The sequence below is a fragment of the Pipistrellus kuhlii genome, unplaced genomic scaffold (assembly GCF_014108245.1).
Source record: "Pipistrellus kuhlii isolate mPipKuh1 unplaced genomic scaffold, mPipKuh1.p scaffold_m20_p_8, whole genome shotgun sequence".
NCBI classification, from domain to species: Eukaryota; Metazoa; Chordata; class Mammalia; order Chiroptera; family Vespertilionidae; genus Pipistrellus; species Pipistrellus kuhlii.
The window spans coordinates 32,036,633-32,057,551 of record NW_023425584.1 but is presented as its reverse complement, the minus strand read 5'-3'; the positions used below and the strand labels follow the sequence as shown (position 1 = coordinate 32,057,551).

The 20,919-nt window shown below is 44.8% G+C and overlaps 1 protein-coding gene across 3 annotated transcripts in view; it reads left to right on the top strand.

Moving 5' to 3' along the window:
• The window catches only part of CDC42SE2 (CDC42 small effector 2), a 70,008-nt gene extending 49,884 nt beyond the window's left edge, over positions 1 to 20,124 (top strand). For all 3 annotated transcript variants that reach the window (XM_036423845.2, XM_036423844.2, XM_036423846.2), the window contains 3 exons: positions 13,160 to 13,261; positions 16,620 to 16,728; positions 17,804 to 20,124. In XM_036423845.2, coding sequence (XP_036279738.1) covers positions 13,160 to 13,261; positions 16,620 to 16,718 — 201 coding nt within the window. In that variant the 3' untranslated portion in view covers positions 16,719 to 16,728; positions 17,804 to 20,124. The remainder of the gene's footprint in view (positions 1 to 13,159; positions 13,262 to 16,619; positions 16,729 to 17,803) is intronic.
• The last annotated feature ends 795 nt before the right edge of the window (positions 20,125 to 20,919 follow it).

The following is a 20,919-nucleotide window of genomic DNA, read 5'->3' as shown; positions in this document are numbered from 1 at the left end:
TTCTCCTCTTTATATGAGATCTGCTTTTCTATGGGCTTTATAGATATTCAGATATGGGTTTGAATTTCAGTGCCAATACTTATCTACTGTTTGACCTTGAGTAGATTAATTAAATCTTTGCAAATAGGGATAATGATAAGAAAAATAGAAGTAATACTTTTGTTTCATAGGATTCAGTATTTTAAAGTAGATAATAGATTAAGCATTTTTAAATAAGATAATTTATGTAAAGTGCTCAGCTGGTCCCTGCCATATAGTAAGTGCTCCTAATATGGATGTTGAATTGATAAAGTGTTTCCTCTCTTTTTAAATAATGTGGTTTTGGCTTTATTTTGTTTTTATCTCAGTTATTTTCAAGTACGTTTTATTTGAAATGAACAGAGGTGGTTTTGTTTTGTTTTTAGTTACCAGGAAGACAGATTCAATTGTCTAATATAAGAGAGGATGTTGGACTGAGCACACACATAATCTCTCTCTCTGCAACCCCACTTTACATGACATTAAGGAATTGGTTTTTTTGTGTTTTTTTTTTAATGTATCTCTGGCTGGGGTGGCTCAGTGAATGAGCATCGTCCCATACACTGAAAGGTCAGTGGTTAGATTGCCATTCAGGGCACATACATACCCAGGTTTTGGGTTTGATCCCTGGTCAGAGTTCATACGGGAGGCAACAGATCAATGTTTCTCTAACTCTCTCTAAAATCAATCTTAATTAAAGATGTTTTTAAAATAAGAATTTGCTTTTAAAAAAAAAAAAGGTCTCTGCTGAATGAAAAATAAAACAAAAGGCATAGACATGCTCCCAGACACAAGCTGGAATTACAACTGAAATAAGGAAAGGCTTCCTGAATAATCAATGGAAAACTCACAGGAGAGAACCCCAATACGCAAGGACTGAAGATGGAGATGGCATAGAGACTGGTAGGAGGGGCAGAGGCACGAAAGGGCTGGGCGGGCGACTGAAGTCCCAGAGAGAGAGATCAGCTCTGGAGGGGAGCCACTGAGAACTCTGGGGTCTAATCCCGAAGCTGGGCTCCCTGACAGCACCAAACTGAGGAGGGGACCCCATAACATCTAGATGTGAAAAGCGGTGGGGTGCTGTCTGCCAAGGAGTGGCAGCTGAAAGTTTGGGCACCTTCTTTTAGGGCCAATGCACAGAAATTCCCTGTGGAGCCATCCACCTTATGCTCTGGCAGAGGGAGAATGAAGTGGACTGGAGCTGTGAGAGCAGAACCCAGGACTGGGCACTCAGGGGATAGAGCTCAGAAGGCAGACACCCCAAGTTTCCGGGGCTGAGTCATTCCCTCACACAGCAGAGGACATCTCTCCCACATAGACATCTGCCTAGCCTGGGGGGGAAGACAGTCAACACACCTTATTGGAAAACATCTTGCCCAGAGACCATTTAAAATATTAAAAGTAACAATGAGCCTCCAGGCAGAAGCAACTGCTCCACCCTGTTGAAAAAACTCACCACACCTGAGGACTATTGCTTGGGGGAAATTCAACTTGCAATCCTATTAGTCTGTAGACTGAGGCAGTCTCTGGAGGCTTTGAGGCTTTGCCTATTCCAATTAGTGAGAAACAGCCTTTAACACTGTCCTGCACTAGAGATTGAAAGATAGAGCATCTACCTAAAACACAGTCCAAACCCAGACAACCAGAATGAGGAAACAAACCACCCCCAAAGAAAAGAACTAGTGAATTCTCCAGAAGAAGAGAAATGAAGCAGAGATAAGAAATTTATCTGAAACAGAGTTCATAGTAATGATGTTAAAAATGCTCAACAGTATGAAAAAAGATATAGTAACTATGAAAAAAGAACATTCTGAGATAAAGAATGACATAACACAACACATACACAGCAAATTAGGGGAAGCTAAGGATCAAATCAGTAAATTAGAAGACAGAGTTGAAAACATCACTCAATTAGAGAGCCAAAAAGAAAAACAATTATAAATCAGGAGAACAGCTTAAGGGAGCCGTGGGACAATGTGAAACGTATCAATATTAGGATAGGTGTGCCAGAAGAGGCAGAAAGAGAAAGGAACAGAAAGGTGTTTGAAAAATAATGGTGGAAACCCTCCCTAAACTGGTAAGGAAAAAGTCACACAAGTTCAGGAGGCACCGAGAACCCCAAACAGGAAGAACCCAAACAGACACATCATAATTAAAATCCTAACAAAGATAAAGAGAGAATCTTAAAGGCAGCAAGAGAAAAGAAAACTGGTACCTACAAAGGAGTTCCCATAAGGCTGACACCTGATTTCTCATCAGAAACTCTACAGGCCAGAAGGGAATGGCATGAAGTACTGAAGGTAATGGAAAGCAAGGGTCTGAGACCAAGATTACCATATCCAGCAAGGCTGTCATTCAAAATAGCCAAATAAAGAGCTTCCCAGACTCAAAAAAGGATAAAGGAGTTTACCACCAAGCCAGCATTAAGTACCTCTCAATAATAACCCTAAATGTAAATGGATTGAATGCTCCAATCAAATAGTGTAGGGTAGCTGAATGGATACAAAAAAAGGCCCAACTATATGCTGTCTATAAGACACCTAAAAAAAAAAAAAGACACACACAGGATGAAAGTGAAGGGATGGAAAAAATTTTCCCATGCAAATGGAAAAGAAAAAGAAAACTGGAGTAACATTACTCACATCCAACAAAATAGACTTTAAAAGCATCATGTTAAGTGAAATAACCCATTCAGAGAAAGATAAATGTCACGATCTCACTTATTTGTGGAATATAATGAACAACATAAACTGATGAACAGAAATAGAGCCAGAGGGGGAAAATATATACTAGAATATAATAGAAGTAATTCTGTTACTTGCAAATTTTTAATATTTCCTACAACTTTTATGATATTCTATGTTAGTACAGTTTTGGTAATATTATTATACTTAAAATCCTTTTATTGAAGTGTTAATGTTTATTGCATGTAATATACGTAAGATGATTTTCTTGAATAATTGGTGTCTATTGCATGTATAATAACATATTTAAGATCATTTTTCTTGAGATATTTCAGTTTATTGCATGTAAATTAAAAGAGTAAAACTTGTAAACAAACAAAAAAATGTCTAAAATGATAAAGCCCACAAAGAAAAAGAGAACGGAGAAAGGAGAAAAAACCCTGGATGAGAGATACTTTTCAATAAATGAACCGAGTAAAAGAACTGGAGGAAGTACATGCTAATGGGTTGGAAAAGAACTGTAATAAAACAAAATGAATATTCCTCAGATGATTGAGATATTGAACTCATCAAACAAAAACAATGTGCATGTAAAGGAAAGAGAAAGAAAAAATCCGGTCAATGTTCAAAAACGATAGAATAGCTGAAACCACGAAGTCCGGCAGAAGGGCTGGAAAGTAAAGAAATCTTCCAGAAAGTGAAACAAATTGAGATATAGAAAGTACAAGGGAAGAGTTTTAAAAAATTAGGTGATTGATCCGGGAGTTCAATTAGAATTCCACAGAGGAGAGAAGAGATATTTGAGGAGAATAAATTATCAAAGTGACAATACAGGGACAACACGAGGATTTCTGGGTTAAAGGACTGTGCTGAAAGAAAAGAAATTTACCCAGAACATTAGTGAAAATTCATACTCTGTGAACTAATAAGCTGTTTAACCAGTTGTACTGCAAGGTGTTTGTGGACAGTGTTGGAACAATTAATGTTTTATGTTAAGTTAAGCAAACAAAAAGAAGCAATTCAACACAAAACAGTACAAGAAAGGAAATTATAAAACACTGCTTGGCCGAAACCAGTTTGGCTCAGTGGTAGAGCGTCGGTCTGTGGACTGAAAGGTCCCGGGTTCGATTCCGGTCAAGGGCATGTACCTTGGTTGCGGGCACATCCCGGTAGGGGGTGTGCAAGAGGCAGCTGGTTGATGTTACTCTCTCATTGACGTTTCTAGATCTCTATCTCTCTCACTTCCTCTCTGTAAAAAATCAATAAAATATATTTTTTTAAAAACACAAAACACTGCTTGGCTTGATTAGGAGCAATTTGATCTTTCTCTTACATAGTAAATGTTTTGGGGGAATCACATGGCTTTTTTTACACACAAAGATGTTTATTCTAGAGTAACCGTCAGTGCAGTGGTGTGAAGGAAAGAACAGTGAGCAAGAAGCCTCGGCCTATGGGAGTCACTGGGGGACCTTGGCAAGTATGCGATCTTTTTAGGTGCGTTGGTTTCCTGTGGCTGCTGAGACAGATTATCACAAGCTCAGTGGCTCTAAAACAGCACAAATGTATCATCTTACAGTGCAAGAGGCCGGAGTCCAGTAAGGTCTCCCGGTACTAGAATAAATGCAGGCCATCGATGAACAGGAGCTTTTCCTTGCGCAGTATGCCAGTGCTTCCCAGCTCCCCACACGGACCACGCACAGAACCCTGGGGGGAACCGTGGTGTCGTGGAGGCTTTCACTCTCCAAAGCCCTGAAATCTCTGTCACTAGTTCTTTACGCTATTTTAGGTGAGTTTTTTAAAACGTATTTTGTACTTCAGTTTGTACTTAAACCAGATACTAACTTGAAATAGAAGGAGAAAAATAAACTCCATGTGTTGCTTAGGTTTCTCACTGAGATGAGAACAGCTAGTTCCTTCTGTTTTGCTTTTTAGCAATTTTGCCCTTGAAAAGGTCACTATAAACTTGCTTAGCTATTTAAAAAAAAACAAAAAACAAACAAATCCAGGGGCCTCCTGCAAACTTCTCATCTGTCACCCGCTTCAAAATTTATACTACCTGGGGAGGGGTTAGTTAACCTACTAAATTCTAAAGCACTGCACTTAGAATTGAGTTGGTTTTTTGTTTTTGCATTTTTTTAAAAATATATTTTATTGATTTTTGTACAGAGTGGAAGGGAGAGAGATAGAGAGTTCGAAACATCAATGAGAGAGAGTCATTGATCAGCTGCCTCTTGCACACCCCCCACCAGGGATATGCCCGCAACCAAGGTACATGCCCTTGACCAGAATCGAACCCGGGGCCCTTCAGTCCCCAAGCTGACGCTCTATCCATTGAGCCAAACCGGTCCCCGCATGTTTTTGCATTTTTTTCATAATGTATTATATATGTGTCCTTATTGCCCCATTGCCCCCTCCCCACCCCATCCCCCTACTCATGCCCTCACCCTCCTGTGGTCTGTGTCCATTGGTTAGGCTTATATGCATGCATACAAGTCCTTTGGTTGATCTCTAGAATTGAGTTTTAAATGCATTATCAGCAACCTACCTATTTTTAAATATTTCCAGCAAGAAATATCTTGTCTTTATGGACTTTGACTTAGATAATGAACTGCTTATAACTAACTAGGCTGGGTGTTTTGGTTCCTCTGTGGTGATCTAGGGTGTGGCTCTCATCTTTTATAGAAATGACTTCTTTAGAAGCCCTTCTACGTGAGGACCTGCTGGCACTCCGGTGAGTGCACGGGCTCTGAAGCCAGGGGAGAAGGTTGTTTGTCCCAGAGCGGGAGATCAGTGTGAGTGGGTGTCCTGGGAAGGCTCGTTATTTGCTGAAGTCTTATGGCCTCAAAGTCCCAGCTTTTTGTCCCTCCCCTAGTGGGAAGGCACTTTCTTCCTTCACTCTCAGTCTCTAGGACTACTTCGGGACATACTACCCCATCACCCTGGGGTCCTGGCCTTCATTTGCTCCTCAGGGGCATGTGTTCGCACACTAAGCTGCCCAGAGAATCACTTTAGAGGAAGTGTTAACTTGTCAGTGATTAGGCAATCCCTGTTTTTCTAGAAGCTGTACTTGGTCATTATTCTAAAAATGTGAGGGACGTGGCTTATTTTATATTGCTACAAAAAAGTGTTTGAAAAGTTAAGTCCTAAAAGCTATGTGGATGTAACGTTTATACATTCATAGATGGATTCATTCAAAAAAAGTATGTTGCTGAGTTGCTGTGGCCATGCATGGCGCTGGCCCTGGGGTTGGCATTTGTGTGTGTGTAGAGGAGGTGCCTTCCATCCAGGGGCGGCTTGAATCCGGTGGAAGGTGATGGCAGGTGCTCTGGGAGCGCGGAGAGGAGCCTCTGAGCCCAGACTAGAGGGTGTGGGGAGGAAGGCCTGAGCCGGGTGAAGGAGCAGGAAGGAATCCTCCAGGCAGAGGCAGAGAAGTGAGAGCGTATTTAGGGAACTGCAAGTAGCACATGAAAGCCCCGAGTGCAGGGAAGGAAGTAGTAGAAGATGAGGTAGGAGTGATTAACAGGACTTTGTAGGCTGTGTGGCGTTTTGAACTTACCCTCAAAGTTTCTGAAAGCCACGGAGTGTTTTTACTTTTTATTTTAATTTTTAAAAATACGTTTTATTGATTTTTTATACAGGGAGGAAGGGAGAAGGATAAAGAGTTAGAAACATTGCTGGGAAACATCCATCAGCTGCCTTCTGCACACTCCCCCCTGGGGATGTGCCCACAACCAAGGTACATGCCCTTGACTGAATCGAACCTGAGATCTTTCAGTCCGCAGGCCGACTCTGTCCACTGAGCCAAACCGGTCAGGGCCACTGAACGTTTTTAAATGGGCCAGTGACAGATGATCAGTTTTGTACTTCAGAAAGGTACATTTAGGTAACGGTGAAGAATATTGGGAGGAGGCAGAAGGTTCTAAAAGTGAAAGCAGTTAGGGGACAGCTGCAGTGATAGGGACTTGGCAAAGGCTGTGGCAGCGATGGGGTGGTAAAGGTCAGCATCCACAGATGCTGGTTTGAGGTGCTAGTCTGAGGGAGGAGGAAGAGGGATAGCCTTCAAACGTGGCTGGAAGTATTGGGAGAGGTGTTTGCCAAACAGGGAATGAAGAGGCGGTAAGGTAATGCTTTCCGTTTTGAGCATAGGGAGTTTGAGTATCCTCTGGTCACATGGTTGTGTATGCTAAGCAGTTGAATATGTAGTCTTAACCCAGGAAAGAGAAAAGAGATTTACTAATCATCAGCATATAGTTGATGAAGTGAACACATGGAAGAGGGAAGAAAAGGGACCTAGGATGTGCTGGAGAAGCTATAATAATAAAAGTGTAATATGCTAATTAGACCAGCCAGCCAGATATCCTTCCAGGCAAAGCCACAAGGGGCCAAGGCAGAAGTGGTTATGGGTGATCAGGCAGGCAGGCGAGCAGTTAGGAGTGATCAGGCAGTCAGACAGAGGAGTTAAGGCAGGCAGGCAGGCAGGTGAGAGGTTAGGAGCCAGCAGTCCCAGCTTGCAAGTGGGATGTCCAACTGCTGATTTAGGCCTGATCCCATGCAACCAGCAGTCAGACATCCCCTGAGGGGAGGGGTCCTGGATTATGAGAGGGTTCAGGCCAGGCTGAGGGACCACCAATCCCCCCACCCACATGAATTTCATGCACTGGGCCTCTAGTACAATATAAAAACAAAACAAAAAAGCAGATAAATTAATAGGGAACCAGAGAAGGAGCTTTTAGAATAATAGCCACAGAATAATCCTCTCTGAATTTTACATTCCAAATTTTAAAAATATTTGCCTAGTAATTTTTAAATGTTAACATAGTTGCCTTGATGGACATTGTTATAACCACAGCATCCATTCTGTGCTGCCCCCGCCTCCTTCCCATTGCCTGGGAGCCACAAGGTTTGAGCAGAGGACCCTGTGCTCATGGTGAGCCCTGATGAGGCTCTGTGCCAGCACCGGAGTCTCCTCTCCTTGTGCAGTGATTGGGTTCAAGAGCTTGGCCCAAGTATGACATCCTGTGGGTGAGAGGGCTTGGTTAAAGACTGGGCATAGGACTCGGATGCCAGAGGAAGTTCTATGGAGACCGCAGGGGAAATTGTGCCTTGTTTTCAGTAAAGGGATGCCTCTGTGTCATCTCACAAAGGTGGAAGGCCTGTACTGCAGCAGCAATGCAGCTACCGGCCGGAGAGACGTTCACACGCGGAGGGCGAGGGCAGAGCTGAGGGCAAATGGAGTGGGGCCTCTGAAGGCACTGAACCCCTTGCCACTGGACTATTATTTAAGCCATTGGGGGGGGGGGGGGGCGGCGGCGGCAGGGGTGTGTTTCATTTTCAAAGAAGGAACTTGTAATGTGAGTGCATGAATGAATACGTAAGCCAAATTGATATTGTAGCTAGCTGTATGATTATTGGTTGCTCTGCAGTATATTTTTTAAAACTTAAAAGTATACCTTTTAATCATTTTGGGAAGAGAGCAGGAAATGGGTAGGGAGTAATTTTAGAATTGTAAGGCATTAGAAAGAATGAAGAGAAAATGATTAATTTCTGATGGAAGTAGGACATGAAATTGTAAGAGTAGAAGTAAACTAAATGAATTAACAGGTGTGTAAGAAACTTCTTTTAGGAAAATTAGCAAATACACCCGCACACAGGGGGATATAAGCGCCCCCTCTCCCACCAGATGTTTGTAGCACGAGCTTCCACAGTAATCGATGGGGCCATCTTGTTTCACCCATTACTGCCCCCCCCCCCAAAAAAAAAAATCAGGGAGTTTAAACACATTAAAACATTGCAGTGTGTATCTCTAAGATGTAGATAGCTGTAATGAGGCATGACTGACAGTAGGTGGCACATATTTAAAATTTAAAGCGTACAGTTGGGTAAGTTAGCAGATGTGTCCTTGCAGGCGTCTTCAAACTACGGCCCGCGGGCCACATGCGGCCCGCAGAGGAGTCTGATCCGGCCCGCCAGGTTTTTTGGGCAGTGAGCGTAGCCGAGGTGTTACAGTAGGAATTAGTAGTTCATATAGTCCGGCCCTCCAGCTCTCTGAGGGACCGTGATCTGACCCCCACTTTAAAAAGTTTGAGGACCCCTGCTAGAGCCTCCACCACAATCGGAAAAGTGGACACATCCATCCACCTCCAGAAGTTCACAGGTATCTCTGTAATCCGTCTCTTCCCCGTCCCCATGCAGCCACTGATGTGTCTTCCATCAACATACACTAGTTAACATTTCCTTTAAATGTACCTTTGTGCCGTTTCACTCAGCATAATTATTTTGAGATTCATTCATGCTGTAGTAGATATATCAATAGTCATTTATTTTTATTGCTGAAGATATACTATGGTATTATTACCATACCCCAAAATAAATTTAAAGTAGTTCCTTATTGCCCTGCTGGTTTTGCTAAGTGGATAGAGCGTCGGCCTGCAGACTGAAGGGTCCCGGGTTCAGTTTTGGTCAAGGGCACATGCCTGGGTTGTGGGCTTGATCCCCAGTGGGGAGACATGCAGGAGGTGGCTGCCGTGATTCTCTCTCATCATTGATGTTTCTATCTTCCTTTCCTTCCTCTTTGAAATCAATAAAAACATATTTAAAAAAATAGTTCCTTATTATCATCTAATATCCAATCAGTTTTTTAATTTCCCCATTGTCCCATAGTGTGCTTTTATGGTTGATCTGTTCGCATGAGGATGCAAACATGTCCACACAGGGGCACTTACCTTTTTATTTATTTTTTAATTATATTTCATTTATTTTTACAGAGAGGAAGAGAGAGGGATAGAAAGTTAGAAACATCGATGAGAGAGAAACATACATCAGCTGCCTCCTGCACACCTCCTATGGGGATGTGCCCACAACCAAGGCACATGCCCTTGACCGGAATCGAACCTGGGACCTTTCATTCCGCAGGCCGACGCTCTGTCCACTGAGCCAAACTGGTTTTGGCAAGGGCACTTTTTAATCCCTCTCCTGCATCTGCCCCAAGTTATTGGGTCATTATCTTTAATAGTGATTTCACTGTGGTGACAAGTAATTATGTAGAAATGTCACAGGAAGGGACATTTTCCCTAACCCCCTCCACCCTGACACAGCTGTTCATTTTTGTGTACCTCTAGTTCTTGACCTTACGCAGAGTAAGAGTTAACATTTTAAGGATGGCAAGAATTAGTTGACGTTCTCAATGAAGTTCCCTGTAAGGAGTAAAGCATGTTTCCAGGAACATCGGTGGCGCTGCTCCTGACAGCAGTTAGCACAGATGACAGCTGAGCGCGCCACTTCCTGTTTTTCTGCAGAGGCAGACTCTGGAATTCCCCTGGTGCCCATGACTTAAATCTTGTCTCTCTCGTCTTCGTAACACACCACACTGAGAAAAGTATGCCGTTCTCTAAACGTCTACATGTGCCTCGAAAATAGTGTTTGTATTTTAAAATATCTTATGTAAAATACCTAGACTTTGGGAATGTTCTAGGCAGGGAACACCTTGGCCAGCCTGGGTCTCATCCTTTCAGCCTTCTCTGTCCCTTTATAATGCTGCTCACCCTTCCCTTTTCTTTACCGTCAGTCTCTCCTCTTTTATTGGATCTACCTCATCAGAAATTAAGCATCATCAAGTCTTTCGCATCTTCAGGGAAAACTTTCAATCTGACCTCATTTCTTCTCCCTTCTGCTCCCACCGTCTGTCTTCTCCCCGTCCAGACCAGACGTCAGACTTCTCTCCGGTGTCTGATCTCTGCATCTCCCTCCTCCTGGACACTGCCTCCCGGCCCCCTGCTGTCTGCTCCTCTGACACGCACTGAGGTTGCCTTCTCCCTCATGACACTTCCCGAGACGCACCTGGCTTTCCTCCTCAGGGCAGGGTGTTCTTCGGCCTCTGTGCTGGTGTATCTCCCCCTGCCCAGCCTTGCCTGGCGCCTGGTGCGTGTCCTAGGCAGCCATTCACTGGCAGCTTCAGCCGCTGTGACTCGGTGCCTCACCTCCAGGTTCGCCTTTTGCTGAATTGTGTGTCCGTGTGTCCACTGGCCTCTGGGTCATTCACTGTGTGCCTCACTGATCCCCGGAACTCAGGAGTGTCCAAGACTGAGCCTCCCACCTTCTCAGAGCCGGTCCTCTTCCAGGATGGCCTCACCGGGAGCTGCGCGTGCTCCTCAGATCTGAGGCTGCGGCTCCCTGCCCTACCCTTCCTCCCGTCCCAAGTCCAGCAGCAGCCAAGGGCTGTCGATTTTATCTGCTGAACACCTCTTGGCTCTATTCACCTCTTTCCGTCTCTGTTAATAGTTGAATCTAATCTTTTTCACCAACATTATAATTTCTTTTGGCCCCTCCAACCTGCTGCCCACCTGTAACTGATGGAGCAGCCTTCTAAAATAAGAAATACGTTTTTATTAATTTCCGAGAGAGGAAGGAAGAGGGAGAGATAGAAACATTGACGAGAGAGCATCTATTGGCTGCCTCCTGTCAAGGATCGAGCCCGAACCTGGCATGGGCCCTGACCGGGAATCAAACCCGGCACCTCCTGGCATTTGGGGAGATGCTCAGCCAGCTGAGCCACACCGGCTGGGGCGGCCTTTTAAAGCCAGTCTGATCGTTGCCCTGCTTTGAGAGCTGTGCTCCTCTCGCCTTGGGGAGGGAAGGACTGGAAGCTCCCATTTTTATACCTTAAAACCGGTGTGACTAGAGAGCACGAACAACCTGCCAGCACTGAAGGAAAGGTCTCACTCTCAGCTCAGTAAAGGTCAAGTTTAAAATTACTATTTCAGGTTCATAACTAATTACCCAGCGTAACATTATGGTACAAGTGGAAGTCTCCTGGCCTTTGCCTTCCAGTGTGAGAGTAGTCTCCTGAATCAGTGTTCAGTCACCTGCTTTTGAACATCCTCAGTATTGAGAATGTTATTTTAATTTCTTCTTTGATCTTTTTGGTACCCCAATCATTGTTTAATAGCATGCTATTCAGCTCCCAAGTGTTTGAATTTATTGTTTTTATTGTAGTTTATTTCTGATATTATGTCATTGTGGTCTGAGAAGATGCTTGATACGATTTCAGTCTTCTTGAATTTGGAGAGAGTTAGCCTGTGACCCAGCAGAGAGTGTTATTTTAATACTGCTCTTTCCCACGCGTGTCAGGTCACAATCACATCCACCATTCATTCTTTCAGGAAACACTTCAGGGTGAGGTGGGTGGTGTGAGCGCCCCAGGTGACTTCTCTCCCAGCATCGTCCTGCAGTGACTCAGCATTTAGGGAAACCCTCAGCATGGAGATGGGGCTGAGCACCGGACACTCTGCCGGAGGAGATGCTGCCCTGTGTTCACAGACGAGGGACGGTCAGAGCTGGTGGCCTGGAGCAGGCTCCCTCTGCGCAGGGCCTCGCGCTGAGCCAGGCGGCCCGCGCACACCAGTAGGCTTTGGGGAAAGTGCAGTCAGCAGACACCATCTTGGGAATCTGCTCTGCAGCAACAAAAGCGGAGGACAGTGAACAGTGCGTACCGGCTTCTGAAATTAATGCGTGGACTTCCTGCTTCTGTGCTTTTGTGAAACTCACGAGCGAATCCCGAGAAGCTGTCGCCTGGGTCTGTTGTGATACGTATTTAGGAGCTGTCAGGTCCCAGCAGCATTTCAGTGGATACAGAGATAAATAGGTTCAAGGCAGCCCTGTCCAACAAGTTCATGCAAAATTTGTCTTAGTTTTGAGGCAAACTGCAATTTCAGGAGGAGGCTGGACAGGGATGAGCCGAGCTGGCATCGGGACACTTAAGCCAGCAATGCCAGGGCCCCTCCCAGTTAGGTCAGTGTCTCTGGTCATGGGAAACTCGGGACTGTCTCAACATCGCTGAAAAGTTGTACTCAGAATGAATACAATACAGAATGTTGTGTTCAAGCCGCAATGTGTTTGCTAACAATGGTTAGTGATAATTTTATATGTGTCTCACTTTTTAAAAAATAGAATAAAACTAAATGTTCATTATATTAATGTGGCAATGGCCAAAGCTAGACCAAGACATCTTTTTAAAGTTCTAAATGACCTATTAGTTTGCTTTACCAATCATTTTAAGTAGTTGTGGTAATCCAAGATTCAGGTATTTTTGTGTCCCGGGCATTTTTTTTTTTTAATCCTCACCCAAGGACATTTTTTAAATTAGAGAGAGAGAGAGAGAGAGAGAGAGAGAGAGAGAGAGGGAGAGAGAAGGAGGAAGGGAGGGAGGGGAAGGGACAGGAAGGGAGGGAGAGAAACTTTGATGTGAGAAACATGGATCAGTTGCTTCCCTTATGCACTTCTTCCAGGAATTAAACCCACCACCTTTCCAGTGTGGGATGATGTTCCAACCAACTGAGCCACACTAGCCAGGGCTCCTGGGCAAACTTATTGTATTATTAAACAGAGCCATTCATCCATAGTATGTATAGCCATCAGAATAAGTTTTTTGGTAATAAGATCATTTTCTTCTCATATTTTAGAAAAGGCGTCGTCGGATTGACCGAAGTATGATTGGAGAACCAACAAACTTCGTACACACAGCTCACGTAGGATCAGGGGACCTGTTCAGCGGAATGAATTCAGTAAGTACGCTGGTGGAACATGCACTGAGGTCTTGAGACACAGGTGTGTGTTTTTAATGTTACACTAGATGCCTTTGTAGACATCGAATATGAACACATACTGTCAGCGGTTTTGGCAACAAGCTAGGAAGAATGAGAAGTAAAAATAAAAGATCTTTTGGCTGTCTTTTCTAGAGATTTCAGTGAATTTCAGAATAGAATTTCAATTTAATCAGCTGAACTCTCTTATTCCTTAATTTTCTCTAAGTCAGGGCTCTGCCTCACTTTTGCCCAGAGACAAGCTACTCTCGAGGGTCTCTCCCCGGTGCCTACAGTAAACAGATGTCTAAGTGATCTTTGAAGCGTTTAACCCGGGAAGTCAGTAGGCTTTTATAAACACGGAATTATGTGTATACACTCATTCACTGGACAGTGTTAACAAAAGGCTTAACAAGAGAACAGTGCTTTAAAATAGGTGGGTGAGTGTCCTGGACACAGCAAACAAGCCTGGCGGGTTAGTGACTAGTAAGCAGAGGGCTGGTGTGTATCCTCTGAGAGGAAGCAGCTTGTCTGGCAGGTGGGAGGAGAGGGCTCTGTCACTCGCTGCCGCCCACGTGTCGTCAGCGGCTTCGTTTCTCAGGCCGACGCGTGTGAAGACACTGAAGGGGAACCTCTGACTTGTTACTAGAACGCATGGTTTGAAACTTATTATATGTGATACATTTTATTTTCTTATCTATAACTGTCTTCACCACTTCAGGTTTTTAAACTGTACACAGACACATTACTGTTTAGTCTGTGGTGCTTGCTTTTAAATCGTGTTTGTGCACAGTTCAGCATTTCTCTCAGGACTCCCGTCCGCACTGGTCTCCGCGGGGAGTTTGTCCCCATCGCCCTTTCGCCTGCCTGGTGCGGGCAGAGCTGGGAGGCGCAGGGTCAGCGGCCCTCAGGGAGGCTCTGCCCTGCAGCCTCCGGGCAGCTTCTCTGCTTACTGAGTGGGTTTTTCCTGAAGTGTTTTCGCTCTTTAGACCCAGATAAGCCTCTTGCAGCCATTGCTTATCCCAGCTTGCTGCATCTTTAAAGCCATAGGCCGCCCCAGCACTCCGTCTCCCAGCTCCGTTCTCACTGCAGGCTGAGGATTGTGAAATCCGTTTCCTGAACTATCAGCGACAGTTCTAACCTATAGAAGCCAAAATCCATGAGAAAATTCCATTTTCCTGGGCAATAATAGTACAAATAAGGCAAAACTACAGACATGCTGTTTATCCAAGGAAGTGTTTCCTCTCAGGTTTGTCCTTCCCAAAACCTGAGCAGCTGGAATTCGGACCTAGGCTTGGTGTGTGTGGAGGAGCCACACTGGATTATTGGATGGTTTGGGACTTGCAGTTGTTTTTCCCCTAAACACACTGTTCATCCCAAGACTGCCTTTCACACTAACTTCCTGCGGGAAGAGGGTTCTGTGACTCTATAATGTAGCTCTATTGTGTTAATAAAAGGCTAATATGTAAATCAACCGAGCAGCAGAATGACCGGTTGCTATGGCACGTACTGACCACCAGGGGGCAGACACTCAATGCAGGAGCTGCCCCTGGTGGTCAGTGCGTTCCCACTGGGGAAACACCGCTCAGCTGGAAGTCCTGAGCTGGGCTCACGGCTGGCAGGTGCAGCAGTGGTGGCAGGAGCCTCTCCCGGGGGGAGCGGCCTGAGCCAGCAGTCGGACATCACTGAGGGCTCCCAGACTGCAGGAGGGCACAGCCAGGGGAGGACCCCCCCCCCCCCAGGTGCACGAATTCCATGCACTGGCTTCTGATGTAGCAGGTGTGCTGGCGCCTCACTGTCAGTCACCACCTTCTGTTGCTCCGTTTGCTGCAGCCTGGCTGGACTCCCTTATTCTTTGCTTCCAAACTGCTTCTAGTTGGTGTAAAATTGGAATGATAATGACACACTAAGAGTACTTCACAATGTGCAAATAACTGCCTTTTTTTCAGCAAAGAAAGAAAATATCCCAATATTTACATATCCCGGTGTATCAGAAAGTAGCCCAGTAAAGTACTAGTAGTTAGGAGAGATCATCATGTTAACCGGTAAGAAGCCTGACAGTTCACCAGAGTTCCAATAGGAATAAATAAATCTGGACTTGTGTCCAAATCTTTGCGTTCTTAGACTTTTTAGTTTATCAGACTATTTTAAGACTGTATCAGGTATATAAAATTTACCACATGGACTTTTACAATTTATCTGGGGTTGGTCCAATTTCTGTTTTCTTTTTCAGATTCTAGAATAAGTAATTGAGACAATCATAAGTGTGAGATGCATGTAAATTAAGGCATTTAAGGTGGAGGAAATGAAAGCTGATTTGTATACTTTAAAGATATATACATATATATTGAATATATATTGATTTCAGAAAGAAAGAGAGAGGGAAATAGAAATATCAGTGATGAGGGAGAATCATTGGTAGGCTGCCTTCTGCACAACCCCCACTGGGGATTGAGCCTACAACCTGGGCATGTGCCCTACCAGGAATGGAACCATGACTTCCTAGTTTGAGTCACAGGTCAACCCTCAACCACTGAGCCACACTGGCCAGGGCTAATTTGTATACTTTTGACTTCTTTTGGAATGTTACCAAGTGCCTCGTGAATTACAAAAATGGTTTTTTGTATTAGCAAAATAGAGAAGGTAGGGGGAGAGGGAGTTGTAGCAAAAAAAGGTTTCAGTTACAAGCCTCACTATCTGCCCTCAGTCAGAAAAATGTTGTCTTTAAAAATTCTTTTATTTTATTCTGAAACTAGCCCTGACTGGTTTGGCTCAGTGGATAGAGCGTTGGCCAGTGGACTGAAGGGTCCCGGGTTCGATTCCATCAAGGGCATGTACCTTGGTTGCGGGCACATCCCCAGTAGGGAGTGTACAGGAGGAAGCTGATCACTGTTTCTCTCTCGTCGATGTTTCTAGCTCTCTATCCCTCTCCCTTCCTCTCTGTAAAAATTCAATAAATAAAACTAGAGGCCCAGTGGGGTCCCTTGGCCTGGCTGGCCATCCAGGAGGCCAGCGTGGGGGGGGGGGGGACTGAGGGAGGTTGGCTGTGAGGGAGGGACTGAGGGAGGTTGGCTGTGAGAGTGTACTGGCCAATAGGGGGCAGCTCCTGCCTGAGCATCTGCCTCCTGGTGGTCACTGCACATCAGAGGACCTGCTGGTTGTCCATTCATAACGGTGGCTTAGGCTTTTATATGCACAGATTTTATGACTTTAAAAATCTATTACAGCTTTTTTACTATAAAAAAGTACCCTTCTAAAAAAAAGGAATCAAAACGTTGAGACAAGAATCACTTAGTTGCACTTCCTTAGTTCCTGACTCGGGCCCTGTTTTGTCGTGCAGGTTAGCTCCATTCAGAACCAGATGCAGTCCAAGGGCGGCTACGGGGGCGGCGTGTCCGCGGGGGTGCAGATGCAGCTGGTGGACACGAAGGCAGGATAGCCCGCCCGCCGTGAGTACTCCGCGCTCAGCCGGGGCCGCCCGGCTGGCCAATAGGCGGCCTTCACTGAGCGGGGCTAAAAGATGCATACAGCTGACCCTTGAACAACACGGGTTTGAACTGTGCAGTTCCACTTGTACATGGGTGGTGGTGGTTTTTTCCCAATAGATACTGGAAATGTATATTTCCTCTAGCTAACTGTATTGTACGAATACACTGTATAATAGTACATGTACAAACTATGTGTCAATCACCTTATTGGTAAGGATTCCGGTCAGTATAATTGTAGGCTGTAACAGTAGGCTACTAGTATTTACGTTTTGGGAGAAGTCAAAGCTATACACAGATTTTCAACGGTGCTGGGGATGAGTGCAGAACTGCCCCAATCCCTACGTTCTTCAAGGGTTAGCTGTATTTTGTTTTCCCTCTTTTTTTAAAAATTGTGAACAAAAGGCAAAAATGTTTTACTTGCCTAAATATTAACACACTGTAGATGGATCATGACATTACAGTGTTTTACAAACTATCACACTAGCTTGTAAAAAAACTGTAATAAATAACTTCATAATGCAATGGGTATTTAATTTTAAAGCGTGCCTTTAACGTTATGTAAAGCTTTTTCTGCACTTGTTCAATAGAAACTTACCGGGCCACTGGGTAACGCTGGCAATAGAACTGCTGGTCCGCAGTGTGCTAAGATGGGAGTAGGCGCTGCTGCAGTTTGGATGTTAATTTTAGGTTCCTCTTTTCCTTGTGAAGAACTTGAAGGACATTAAGACATCTGGTTGGGGAGGCTGGAAGATTCTGGTGGCAAGACGAAACTCAGGGGTCCTTTAAACAAGGGTGACTTTATTATTTTGAGCATTGATATTGCACAAAATCCCATGTGAAGTAATTTTATTTTTAAAATTTATCAACTGTGCTGGTTGATAAATCTTTATCAACTTCTTAAAAGGATGCATCCCCAAAGTGTAAAGATAACTTGGATGTTTCTTTGGTTTTGTGGGTCATTGTGAATTTCTGTGTTTCTCCTTCTATTCTTTAATTTTTGTGTGTGATTGCTTTTCTTTTCAATTACAAAATGAAGGCCGATGGCGTCTTGTCCGTCCTGTCGTGGCCCTCCAGTGAGACGCACTGTTCCGCCGAAGAAGCGATTGCCGGGTGAATCCTGCATTTCCTTCCGCTGGCCGCATGCCTTTGACTCCTGGACAGAGTTTCTTAGATTGTGGCTTAAACTTCATTTTTTATCAACATGGATCTGACCGTAGCATGATCTTTTCTGTGAATGCTAGCGCTGTTTTGCATTTTTTCCCATTTTAACATTTCTTTTTTCGCCTGCCTTATGATTTTACTAGTAAGTAAGGACCTGCTACTATTTGTTAACGTGTCACCATTTATGTATATTTCGGAAGGTCTGAGACCCACAAGCACAATGATCATTGTTAGTCACTTGAAACGTGCGCAGAATGATGTCTGCAGCCCGAGGAAGCCGCTGTGTGCGGAGCCGGGCTGGCGATGCTGCTGTTAGCCAGCGTGGTGCCCGCCACACACACCGCGGCCACCGGTGGGAACTGCGGCTCATTCGAAACACGGCCTCGTCTGCTTAGTGAGGATTCTAGTACAAGGCACGTTTGCGTTCGTAAGGCCTTCATGCTGCTGTGAATGTTCGCTATTTATTTGGGAGCGAGGCCCCGGAGGGCGCAGAATGGCTGCGCGTCCCGGCTGGGGTGACGCCTCCGTGGGCTGAGCACAGCCCCTCGCTTCTCCGCTCGCTCTGCGGTCCTCGTGCCCAACAGGGTGTGCTGAACGCCTGGCCTCTCCTGGGAGTTGCCACTGAAAACAACCTGTCTGGTGACTTGACGGAATTGGTGAGAAAACCTTAGCTTTGGTTGCGGAATATGCTTATTATTCCACAAACCTGCAAATGCTTCTTGTTCCCGCCAGGACATAGCATTTAGCCAGTTGGTGGCTGTGTCTGTTAACATGTAAATCCCGTGTCTGGTTCAGCTCTACCTTCATGTGGTCAGATTAACATTTCACACGGCGAATGGGGGTTCATTGAAAACGTAGCCCTAAGGAATTAGGTAATATTGAAAGTGATCATCTTCTGTCTTTTTTTAATTTCCTTACCCTTAGCCCAACTCCTTGTGAAATGTAACAGAATAAACATTAGGTTTGTGAGGCAAAACGTGAAAGCACCCCCGCCACTCTCCCCCCACAGGGGGCGCCAGATACTCAGTCCTGTGCTCTGTGGCTTTCCGCCCGCAGTGCAGTCTCCAGCAGGGAGGATCTGTCAAGGAAAAACATTCATGCTTAGTAACAAAATACGTATTTTGCAGTTTAACAACTTCTTAACTATAGTTCATCCGGTCTCACTGATTCACAGTTGGCACTGCATTCTGCAAAACGCCAGAGCCTGTGTGCTGCCAGCGGCACGGCTGTGCCGCTTTTTAAGACGGACTGGACTTCCCTGACATTGCCCCACTGGTGCCATTTGGTCTACTTCTACCTGGACTTTAGAGATTTTTAGTACAATTTTTATACTTGTCCTAGAATGCCTGGGACACAGTACAGGGAGCCAGGGTCCCTCTGCCCTGACTCATGATTTGCTTTGCTTTTCCAATCGCTATTTTTTTCTGCTTCTCCAAGGACCAAAATACTCCATGTGCCTGGGGTGTCTGCACGGTGGCCGCAGGCTGCACTGTGCTGGCCACACTGTGTGCAAGGGCACCAGCTAAGGAAGGTGCCAGTGAATCAAGGAGAAAATTACCAAAAATTCTAAGCTAGGAACCTTGAGCACGTCTTTTAGGAAGATTTGAGAGAGGGGGAAGCAGCCAGCATCCCCACATTCATGGGTTGTAAGTTTTGGAGGTCATTTGGTCCCCATAGCAACGTATCTCATTTTGAAATTGAAGCTAATTAAATAGGATAGACTGTTAGTACTTTGTTGAAATACATGCTAATAACTGTTAAGCAAGGGAAAATGAATGAAGGTTTAACGACATGGATTCTGTTATCAGTGACCTGCATTCTGCAAATCGGGTGCTTCCTCGTGATCTAGGCCCGAGCCGTGCCAATGAGCGCAGAGCGGACTGTTCGCTCTGGAGTCAGATTCAGCATTCCAGTGCAGCAGCATCCTGGCCTTCAGAGATACTGAGCGTATTCCAGCTCTCATTGTTATTGAATTATAGCAGTTTCATTATAGAGAACAAGTTGAGAACAAGTTTGCCTTGATTTTGTTTAAAATGACTCTGCTCAGCACCCAAAAGATAAAATTGACATATTTTTATAATATCAGCACTCTTTTTCTTGTACATTGTGTTCATTCTTGAATAAAGTGAGTTCGGTGTCGGCTTGTAGATATTAAAAAGAAAGTATTGATTCAATAAATGTTTTCTTTCAAACCTGGTTTGGGTTTTTCCTTTCAGTGTAGTTTTCTTCTTTCAAGGAGTTACTTACCAGAATTCACTTAGAGCAGCGGTGGCCAACCAGTAGTCTGTGAGGTCCGAAAGCGTGGCGACTGCTGACTTCATAGCATTCTTATCTCATGCAGAAATAATTTATCATTCTCTTTAACTTCACCTTTAATTTAACAAACACCTAGTCAAAAATGGGCGTAAATGTTTGGAAATAGGACTTAGGACTTGTTATTGAAATATCCCTTTTCTCCAAGTTTTCATTGTCTGGAACATCACAAATGGCTTATAACAGAGAAGGCAAGCCCTGGCTGGTTTGGCTCAGTGGATAGAGCATTGGTTTGCGGACTGAAGGGCCCCAGATTCAGTTCCAGTCAAGGTGCATGCCATGGGTGTGGGCTCAATCCCCGGTAGGGCATTGAGGCAGCCGATAAATGGTTTTTCCTCATCGATGTTTGTCTCTCTCTCTCCTTCTCCTTTCCTCTTTCAAATCATTTTTTTAAAAAATTACAAAAAGAAGTCAGATTCCTATTCAGTTTCCCATGCTGAAGTATTTTGTCCTCAGTTATGCAGGATTTAAGAACTTTCTTTCTCAGCCATGCTGTCAGCTCCATTATGAGCAGTTTTGTCCCCGAGGAGCGCTGGGCAGAGTCTGGGATGACTTTGGTCACAGCCGGAGGCAGGGGTGCTGCTGCCTGGCGGGGAGAAACCAGGGAGTTGCTCAATACCCGTGGCGCCCAGGACAACCCACCACAGGGTCTGCCAGCCCTGACTGCCACGGCCAGCA